Source organism: Dreissena polymorpha, chromosome 7 (genome assembly GCF_020536995.1).
Source record: "Dreissena polymorpha isolate Duluth1 chromosome 7, UMN_Dpol_1.0, whole genome shotgun sequence".
In the NCBI taxonomy this organism is placed as follows: Eukaryota; Metazoa; Mollusca; class Bivalvia; order Myida; family Dreissenidae; genus Dreissena; species Dreissena polymorpha.
The window spans coordinates 4,381,951-4,393,418 of NC_068361.1; the positions used below are offsets into that span (position 1 = coordinate 4,381,951).

The following is an 11,468-nucleotide window of genomic DNA, read 5'->3' on the forward strand; positions in this document are numbered from 1 at the left end:
TCTTTGTTTGAGTCATGGTTATTTTTCTTTTTATCTACTAAAACAATAGGGAAGCTCCACGGACTTCTTGATGGACTTATTATGTTTGCGTCAAGCATTTCGTCGATGGCTTTATCTATGAATACCTTATTGTTTAATGGTGTTCGATACGGCCTTAATTTAATGGGCGGATGATCCCCTGTATCTATGGTAAATTCTATAGCTGAAGTTTGTGTTAATTCTAAATTATTTCTTGCGAAGAGAGTTCTGTGTTTTAACAGTATCGGTAGAATATTTTCTTTTTGATTTTCATCTACACGTAAATCTGATAAGATTTCATCTTTAGATAAACCTGATTTCGGCTGATTATTTTTAATAACTTCTTGTACTGAGCATATTTCATTATCATTTACCGATTTTATTCGCCCTATGGCACAGTGTCGTCTAAGCCTTATTGTTTTGTGCGTATTGTTTATAATTAAAATGGGAAATTGTCTATCACGCGTTGTCTTGACGACTGAATTAACAATTGTTAAACCGGGTTCATTATCAAAGAAAGAATTGCTTATTCCATTGAATTCATAATTCGTATTTGAACGTATGCAGTTTCTTTTAGCTTGAGCAAAGAGTCTATATGCAGTTTGTGGTTTTAACACAGTATGTCTAGTTAATCTCGCTATCGTTGAAAGATGTACATCTTCTTCTAGAGGTACATAACAGTTATCAATCCTCAAACATCCTAAATCAAAGTATAAACGGACACCATTATCTTGTAAAAAGTCTCTTCCTAAAATAACATTTCTATTAACGTTACTTACTACAAAAAACATGTGCTCTTTATATATGCTCCCTATTTTGAATCTCAATTTTACACTTCCGTGGACATGTAATGAATTTCCATTTACCGACTTTAGATTTACTTTTTGAAATATCAGTGCGGGTTTTTGTTTTAACATATCATAAGTACGTTTACTCACGATGCTGACTTGAGCGCCCGAGTCTACCAAGCTCCTAAATTGATAACCACCTGTTGAAATAACACAAGAATTTGGACTACCACACAAAGCGATATTATATGTCTCGACTTTTTCATTCTTACCATAGACCCCTTTTTGGTAAGAATTTCCTAGTTTTTTCGATTAATGTACGTTTTTCTTTGAGTACATTCTCTACTAAAGTGTCCTAATTTACCACAATTCCAACAATCAATTTTATCTTTCCAATTTTTGTCATATTCTTTCTTGCGCCTTTTATCGTTTTGATTTATCGTATGACAGTTCCGCTCTACCGTATATGCACTTATTTCGCGTTGCCTACGGCGGCAGATTTCAATAGAATGACCGTGTTTCTTGCAATATGTGCAAACAATAGATGACCTAATATAATCGATATCTGTCTGAATATTATCGGTCGTAATGTTATCAAGTCCATTTATTTGTGATCGTAACTCAAACCTAGCTCTGACACTTTGCTCATGTATAGCGCTTTTTAAAGCATTTGATAACGTTGCATGATTTTCGCGCATTAATTTAAGTCTCAAATAATCGTGCGATAATCCGTCAATAAAAATTTCTACTAACTGTTTTTCTTTATAGTCTAAATTTCCTTCAATATTTTCGTATGCGTCAGTCGCAAGAGATAAAAGTCGCTCAGCGTATATTTGAACATTTTCGTCGGTCTTTTGTTTAGTCGTCTTTAATAATGAGAAAGCGTATTGTGGGTCTTGAATTTCTGCAAATCTTAATTTAAGCTGTTCCTTTAAATCTGTCCACGTCCCTGTCGAATCATCAGTCAAAAAACGATGTATGTAATCACTAACAAGCCCTTTACTAGATTGGTAAGCAACAAATTTTAATTTATTCTCATCTAAATTGGTAAGTGTTCCATATTTTTCTACATTTTTAATCCAATTTTTAAATTCTTTTGAATTTCCATCAAATGATTGTACCACCTGTGAAATAGTCTGAGTGCTTATGGCCGTTTTAACATCTTTAATTTGTTCATTTAAATTTTGAAATAATTCAGGGATTATTTGATTTGCCATTTTGATACAAGCGTTAGGAAATAAAACAGTCACTCACCGGAAGTTGCAGAATGTGTGCGGTCTGATGTCGTTGTTCCCGGCTCACGGTTGTTGTTACTGGTTACAGAAGTTGCCGAAACGGAGTTTCTTCGCGTTGTTTTCCATGGCTTCGTAATTGTAAGTGGTAGTATTTCTTTGTTCGAATCCTTGGTTCACGAGCACCATTTAACGTCCTGTGTCCCGTAATCGTTCATAGTTCATGGATGACACATAGTTACTAACAATGTTCATTACTCTTAAATTACCGGTATGTAGCCTATCATTCGATATCTCGTCATGTGCATAATGCCAAGATGACGAGTTTTGCATTAACTCCCATTTTCTCGTGCCGCGCATGGGACAAGTCTATTCTACCTATTTATGTTAATTTCTCTGCATAATACATGATAAAATATTCAACAACACCATGTATCAGTTTCTAGTCCAATTTAATGTCTAACATACTTAATATTTTCGGTTATACAAATACAGTCTGATAGCTACATGATCGTATCTTTCTCGATCCGTACACCTCCAAGTCTAAACGCTAACTATCTTGTTTCCCTCTAACATCTGGCCCGTGAAACTCAGTTATGAATCCCATTGGTCAGTGTTCTATGTGTCTTTATTTCTAATTGGCTGAATTACAATCTGGAGAAGTCACTATTCAAGTATGCACAAGTTAACGAGCGTTGTGGTACAAATAATAAATAATGCAAATACAGCCTAAGGCTTGTGTCAACAGCATTGTAATCCCTTTGTTGTTAATGCATACTCGCTACTGATATACTTGTCAATATTTCGTACATAAAGAAAACCCAAATATTTCACCCAATTTCTCATCATTATTTGACAATATTATAAAATTATGATAAATTTCGAGATTTGAGACTAAGGCATTTGGTCGATAGTTTTTTGTTTTACACATTTTGATGAAGTTTGATAAAGTTATAATCTCTTTGATTTATAAAGCAAAACCGACCAAATGTTATTTTCGAATAATTCGACTTTGACACGGATTTCCCTGATAGTTGGACAGTTGAAAGTCCAAAACTGTTTCAATGTTGGATTCCGCATTACTTAACAGAAAATAAGTTTTGTTTGCGATATAATTTTTAAGAAACAAAGTAGCTTTGTACCAACATTGATGGCAGGTTGATTTGTGTAATCCTATGCATTCTATTTGTATCTTTTACATGTCTCTCAGTTTAGGAACATACTGGTCATAAATGTCTACGGTACTCGTTGTCACACAAACATTCAGTCGCATTTCAATTGTCGAAAGATCTGTTAAATATCAGGAACCAGCATCGCGTTGAGAACGGTCAAACACAGCGCAAAAACAGAACGGGCAAACACTGCTAAATACGGCAAATTGGGAGGGTCAAACGCAGCCTAAAACGGCCGATATGGAAGGTATAATACAGCCTAACACAGAACGGCAAAACATTGCTTGAAAAAGAAAGGTCAAACACAAATTGAAACGAAAAGGTCACACATAGATCAAACAAAACGGTCAAACAAAACTTGAAATATAACGGTCAAACTCAGCTTAAACAAAAAGGTCAAATAAAGCTTGAAACAGAACGGTCACAGACAGATTAAAACAGAACGTTTAAAAACAGCTTGAAACAGAACTGTCAAACACAGCTTGTCAGGTACAGTGGGCAAACACCGCTTAAAATAGAAAGGTCTAGCGCAGCTTGAAACAGAACGGTCAAACACAGGTAGACAAATAACGGTTTATTAAAGTTCGAAAAGGAAGATCGGGACGGTCAAACACAGATTGAAATGGTTGATCGGGACGCGCTTGCACGACTTACGGAATAGTATAGCCAGTAATCCAGAATTGTGCGACGGGTTCTTAACAAACTGAAACTATCCGTATTCAATCTATATTCCCGACTCATACGAGTTTTGTTGCTGGCAACTATACCGGACAGCTGAAATTACCAACCCCCTTCCTTCACAATTTGACCGCAAAATTGCATATATGTATGATGTAAAACATCAATAGAGGTTAATTGTAATTTTAATATACTAATTCAAACATTTGTCCTACTTTCTTGAGTCTAGTAGGTTATGTATGATCGCTGGAAAATACTTTGGCGCTGATGAATCTCTTACATTTCGAAATGCATGGCTTTATCATCATCAGTTGGTATAATTGTATACAAAACGGTTGTATCGAAATGAAATTCAAATAACAAGTTTATATGTGGAAATTAGAAACACATAAAACAAAACAATCCTAGAATAAAGTGCGAAGCTATTGCATTTTTTAGATATCGATTACAAGCGTTTTTCGTACCTTTTAAATTCTGTACATGATGTAAAATCGTGATTAAGAGGTCGTGAATAAATCAACGGTGCCCTATGACAACGCCGTACAGCCAGTCGTGATTTAAGATAAGAAAGTCATGACGGAATAAATCAGTTCTTATTTTACAGGACTTTTAGTGCCAGTTTCACAAAACTTGAAGACGCCAATTCGAAATGATTTCACTCGGACTTTTCGTTCTTTTGCAGATTTCAGGCACGTTAATTTTTCCCGATTATTTTCACCACTATCTTCAATGTAAAACACAACATAATCATACTGTATTTAACACATTTTGAAAATAACTTATTATATGCGACATTGTTCTATTGTATATTACTATTCCAACATTTAAATCGCTGATTGGCGCCAAAATGTTTATAAACAAATGGTAATATTATAACCTTACTAGTTTAACAAAGTCTAAGAAATAATTGTAAGACATTGTTCTCACCAAAATGCAATACATTTCGTCATTTTATTTAAAAACTATTTATTTAAGCTCCATCGTTAAGCTGAAGGCCTATTGAAATGCCCCTGAGTCTGTTACCTGAGTCTAGAACCAGTAATTGGTGTCTTTGGGGAAGATCTAAAGAACACTACCTTATTAGGGATCGAACCCGTGACCTAACGGTCGCTAGGCGGACACCATATGCATTACGCCTAGGCGACATTCATTTGTCATTTTACTTTGAATCGAAATAATTTGGCTTAAAATTTGCTTATCAATCAATGAACTAAAATCGAATCCAGTATAAATCATTGCTATGTTATATTAAGTCTCTTGAGACATTGCGTTTAACTGCGAAAACATGAAAACAATTCACCAATGAACATATATTGATAATTATATGCAGCGGGCACATGGGCTTGACTGCCAATATAATTGCACAAATGTTCACACATGAAAACGACTTTAGTAGTTTCTGTCAATGTTTAATTGCTGGATTTATCCTAAAGTTCATGCATCGATTATTTACACACACATTGTCGTTGAATGTATGTTTATTTTCACTGATATAAATATGCGGTGACAAATTATCGCATTATTCTTGTTACAGTTTTGACAAAATTTACGGATTTAAATGGTCGTAGTAACCGTTGATGGGTTGGTCGGATCAGTGAGTGTAACGGCCATTTAAATGTGGCAGGACAAATTCGGGACTGAAAAATGGTGGTCGTCGTCGTAGCGAGTTGGTCGTAATGACGGGGTGGTCGTTTAGAGAGTTTTATAAACGCTTGAGCTTGAACACATCGGGATATGGAATTTAAATGGAGCGACGCATTCCATGTCATTTCAGTCGTTGTTAGGGGCACCCCACATCCCAATCATGGACACCCCACCCAAACAACAATTCCTAGCGGTGGAGAAGTAGACGCAGCTATTGCGAATATCAACACCCTCTACACCGACGCCCTGTGTCTCGAGCTTCTATTGGTCGACTGCGCTACCCACGTAACTAAGGGCGATGAGCAAGTGTGTGGCTCCAATGGGGTTACCTATGGCAACCAGTAAGATGATCTTATTGATTATCGATACAAATGCGATTTACAGTTCGTGTGAGAACTTTGAACCTTTCAATACAATACTATCAAACTCATATTTTTTAGTGTTTTTAATGTTATTAAATAAATATATTACATATATCTGATGCACCTGCACATCATGATTGCTTCGTCCATGTTCTTACATAGCATAGTAAACTACATAATGTTGATTTAACCGTTAAAACATTGAAGAAAAATTGTCCAACAAAGTTTACCATTTTTCTTTATTTGCACTCATTGCAATTAACTAGATATTATTTACAGCTGCCATTTCACCCACGCTTTGTGCGAGACCCTACATTATGCTGGGCATAAAATAACCCTCCAAAACCACGGCGCATGTCCAAACACCACGGCCCCTCCAAGCACCGTCGCCACCGTCGCTACCACTACAGTGACACATGGAACAGGTTCTGGTCACACTGACGCAACAACCACTTCCGCTCCAAAGACGACCTCTTCCGCTCCAACGACCACGGACCCAATCGCTGCCATTGTTCAAAATGTCTTCTGCAGCAATCTCGGTTCCGTAACATGCTCGGGTGGTTTTGACGTCATATGTGGGTCAGACGGAAATTACTATCCAAACCAGTAAGTAAATTTAGGTTTAACTAATGTCAAACAGAGAAAAAAACGTTTGCATCAATTGCAACACGTTTAGTTGCACTTTTAACAACAAATCGACGTTCAAGAAATAACTTTAAATTTCTAGTTAATCATGATCTATTTTATACACTGGGAGCTCAGTGCAGGCGACTCGAACCAGTTCAAATCCATACACATTTGCGATTAAATCATTTCAGTCGACCATTGTTTTGTCAGTTGTTAGAACATTATGATGACATTCATTGATCATATATTGTAGTGAAAATGGTGTTCCTATACACGGAATGGCAAATCCCATTTGGAGATTAGGCATACAATTAAATATGATTTCGTTGGTTAATGGCAGTTAATAACAATTAACAACCATTGATATAATTATATTACCTTTGTAAAAATACGACTGAGGATTACTTGATTTACTTTCTAAATCTAATCACTTTCTTCAGGTGCGAACTCTCAAAAGCCAGGTGTCATAACGCCGCGCTGACCATCGTAACCGACACTAGCAAGTGCCAGGCCAACATTGGTTGAGGAAAGTAGGCGTTCTTTAATAAAGAATAAACGTCTTTGATGAACATTTTTTGTTGTTCCTATACGGTTGCTGTTGTTGCTGTTGATGCAACATGTTTGTGAGTTTCACTAGGCCCCGCTTGTCACCCGTTGTTATTGTAGGGCATGGGTAAATGCGCTTAACATTAAATACTATGCTAGCTGAGTTGGTAGAGCACTGAACTATAAGATGTATACATAGCCCTACTAACATATGTGGTTAAATGTAATGAAATCCATTTAACAGCAATCCCCGATCAAAATCTATGATTTAAGTAGGGCAGTTGTCAATGACTGGTATAAGTGTTTACATCTAGAACTGGTCAAAAGTTTGAGATGCTATACTAACCGCGATAATACTAGTATGACGGAAATATGGTTGAAATCGGCAAACAATCCAACAAAACAAACACCCGAACAATTATATGCATTGTATCCTCAAGTTTTTATTTAATCCTCCAAACAACAGCGAGCCAATCAAAACTACTACTTAATCAGTGAATTTGTACCTGCTATATACAGTGATATGGTTACTGTCAAACAACATTGTATTCGACTATATATGATCATATTATTTGTGACTTTATATATCTCAGTATATAAAATTAAATAGGTTCATAATATTGTTTTTACATATTGAATTACATGAGTGTCGGGCAACAACTCACCGGAACATTAGCACTCTCGTCAAATTTTATTGCGCAAAAGCTCTCCCTCGATTTTAAAACCATAAATACAAGCGTTTTTTCTATTTGACCAGATTAAACAAACGCCCGCCCATATAAGAAAAGACCCGGACATAAGCTCGTCCGAACAGAAGCTCACCTTGGAAAACTTCGCTGATTATGAAACCATATAAATACAAACAGACACATATATAATGCATTTTTAAAAAGGCCTTAAAAATATATATCAGTTCAGTTCTATACAGCACGTCCCCCCACCCCCACCAACAAAAAACACTTCAAATACAGATGGGTACAAAGAAACAATATTTCCAGAAATACCCGAACAACTTTTTTCACCACTACGTCTCATTACCTATTTTTTGGTACATGATTTTTTCCGCCTTTGTTTTCTTTTTGAGTTGTCCCCCTCGTTCCATGCTTTCACACACAATATCTTCCATCACAAGAAAATCCAACCAGATTTGCTAGGATTTTTTTTGTTTAAGTGTAAAATTATGAAAAGTAATATCATGTTCTTTTATATTTTGAAAATAGTGTATAAGTTTAGCTTCATTACAAAAATCATTACCTTAATTAAAAAAGTACAAATAAGATCAAGAACATTACTGCACCATGTAGCTCGGCTATCATCACTTGGTTGGTTACGAAAACAGAGATTTGATCCAGCTATACTGGCTCCAGTCAAATATCTGCGCGGAGGTTGACTCTCGGTGTGAATCTCGAGATTATAGGGACATTATTTATTGCTTTGGGGGAAAGAGTAATTTGTGTATACGGAGTAGAAGTGTTCAGTTAAATAGTGCTTTACACAAGTAACCTGTGTCAGCCAGTATAATGCGTTTTAATAAGTTTGTTTACACACATATTCATAACAAAATTATTGCTTTTAATCATATACAAAATCATCTGGATCAATTTGAACGTCTCTATCAAATTTCAAGTATGGACTTTATGTCCAATACAACCTTTTGTCCTGATTCGTAATATCATATGGGGATTTTTGTCCGGTTATTCGGGTTGATTTACATCCAAGTATAATGCATTTGTATTTGTATATATATATATATATATATATATATATATATATATATATATATATATATACAGTGCTCCATATATATATATATATATATATATATATATATATATATATATATATATATATATATATATATATATATATATATATATATATATATATACAGTGCTCCACATATATATATATATATATATATATATATATATATATATATATATATATATATATATATATATATATATATATATATATATATATATATATATATATATATATATATATATATGATTATTTTATTTAAAAAAGACCATTTGCGCAAATGTCGTAAGACTGTAGTTAGTCTAAGCCTATTTGTTTTAACTCTTAACATGCATATATCGAAACACGCAAACAGAATTTGATTCCGTTTTCTTGTACCTGAAACACGGTTATCTTTGAGATCAAATGCTTCCCAAAGTGATCGAACTCTCCTTCTCCTGATCGCTAGGCGGACACCATACGTACGTTTCAATATGACCGTAGTCTTGTTGTTAGCAAGTCACTTGCTACAAATTACTTTTATGCGTTATTGACACTGGCGTAGTGGATATGGTGTCCGCCTAGCGATCGGGAGGTCACGGGTTCGATCCCCACTGTGGGAGCATTCTTTAGATCTCCCCCATAGACACCAAGGAAACGGACTCGAGAGCGTTTCATAAATAGGTTAAAAAAACATACTTAATTTCTGTAGAATTTGCTCTTCCTGTACATAAATCAGTTTATGATAATACATTTTCTAGAAGCATTTCTGAGAAAGTGCTCTTAGACAGCTACGTCGAACAAAGTATTGAACGCTAAGAGTATGCAAGTTTACCTTTGACTGCCTTTGATGAGCAGATTTGCTGTTGACAAGCACAACCTTACTCGATTACACTTGAATTTAAGAGCAACTACGTTTTAACATGTTTGATACTGGAACTCGGGCAAGGCTCCGCAGTTTACTGCGAGTGTCACACTTTTTTGCCGCAAGCGTAAACACTATGACGTGGGTCGATTGTGCGAAAGCAATTTCGCGAGTCCGAGGCAGCGTTGGCGATGTTAGAAAAAAACACATAAATTTAACGACCGCATGACCGAGAAGGCATTTTGTCCGAATTTGTTTTTAGTACAATAAATTGTTTGCCAAGTGAATCTTAATGCAATTTAATTAGCATTTCTATTTAAATAAAACTATTATGGCAGACAAGCAGTGCATTACAATGTGCATCGTCAACAATCCATAATGAAAACGGTAGTTTGTCAATTGTTATATGATATTATGGGGACTTTATTTTACATTACACAAATATCCCGCAAACTCGTCTAATGAAGTCTTTTTTCGGCGTGCTGTTTAACCCAACATTTAAACTTTCTTACAATCCAATAACATTTGTAAACATTTTTCCGCAAGTAGATATACATAAGATCATGCTAACATTATATTGGCTTAATTGAAAGATTTCCAACAAGGCTTTTAATGTCAATTGAAAAATAGCCAAGAGGAGAAATCAATATAAGTATATAGTTACGTAGATATGAATAAAATGTACATGAAGAAAGACGTACTGTGCGCATGTGCGCGTATGATAACGCTGCTTATACATGTACATTTAATTCACCAGAGCTCATCGGTCAACGTATGCAAAATAATTTGTTTTCAAAGAATCATATTTAAATCAGAATAAAAGTGTTTAACTAGTGTTTTTTTATTGTATACTTACCATGCACTGTAATATACCAGTCGTGATATTTTAATCAATATAAATTAATAATTGTAATAAAATAGGTATTTTAGAACTTTTCTTTTTTCGTGAAATCTGGTTGACGGCCCCTTTAAGACTTATTTGATAAAATCCACTTTTCCTGATTTCCTGAATAATTGGGAATGACGTTCGAGATAACGCCACCTTATGATAAGAAAAACAACTACCGGTACTCGGTGTACTGTATTTACCATTTAATTTTTTAAAACTGAATTTAAAAGATATAACATTTTATAAATAGATCAATCGATCTATTTAATGTTTTCATTTAGAATCAATTCAAATTTGTGTCGCTGTTTTTCAAATGTTAAGAATTTATTTTTTGTTTCTGAGTTTATCTATATGTCCTTTTGCGCTCGGGGTTGTCGTTTCTATTATAATGCCACCCCGCGATCTTACAGTTTGTACTGCTACATGGGTCCGACCAGCCCACTTTCCGCTGCAGCAATGTCCGTTACTCCCGTCCCTTTTTCGACCCGCATTCAGCCGATGGTATAACCAGAAGAAAATATGTGTAAAGTTTTCAGATCATGTCCCGAAAAAAAACGTGGAAGGACAATCGACGCGACACTAGAGTACTTTATCGTGTACGCGAACCAAGGGGCTGAACGTTAACAATGCCTGAAAAGGGTTTATACAAGAGTTCTAAATCTATGCGGCAAAGATGGAAGATTTTTTTAAGCAATTTTACGTACACTTTAACAGAGAGAATCTTGTGACTTTGTTGGGTTCACACTCAAACGTTAATGGGTGTAAACACACCGGCAATAAGTAGTGCTTTTTTCAAATAACGTTTTTAAACATTTTTTGTCTAAAGAATTTCAACTAGTGCATAAAAGGCAGTTTTATGCTGCTTTTGGCGAGGTGAAATACATCAGAATTACTTTATTTAATC

General features: G+C 35.1%; 1 protein-coding gene across 1 annotated transcript; it reads left to right on the top strand.

Moving 5' to 3' along the window:
• The first annotated feature begins 4,413 nt into the window (after positions 1 to 4,413).
• On the top strand, positions 4,414 to 7,090 carry LOC127838119 (tomoregulin-2-like). Its single transcript, XM_052365692.1, has 4 exons — positions 4,414 to 4,577; positions 5,663 to 5,873; positions 6,174 to 6,500; positions 6,962 to 7,090. The coding sequence occupies exons 1-4, from the start codon at positions 4,538 to 4,540 to the stop codon at positions 7,044 to 7,046; spliced, it is 663 nt and encodes a 220-aa protein (XP_052221652.1). The 5' UTR covers positions 4,414 to 4,537; the 3' UTR covers positions 7,047 to 7,090.
• Positions 7,091 to 11,468: the final 4,378 nt, after the last annotated feature.

Excerpts from the sequence above, each read along its gene's own strand:
- LOC127838119 (XM_052365692.1), top strand. The coding sequence starts at position 4,538 with ATGATTTCACTCGGACTTTTCGTTCTTTTGCAGATTTCAG. Across the intron at positions 5,874-6,173 it reads GGGGTTACCTATGGCAACCA|CTGCCATTTCACCCACGCTT; the intron begins GTAAGATGATCT and ends TATTATTTACAG. Across the intron at positions 6,501-6,961 it reads GGAAATTACTATCCAAACCA|GTGCGAACTCTCAAAAGCCA; the intron begins GTAAGTAAATTT and ends CACTTTCTTCAG.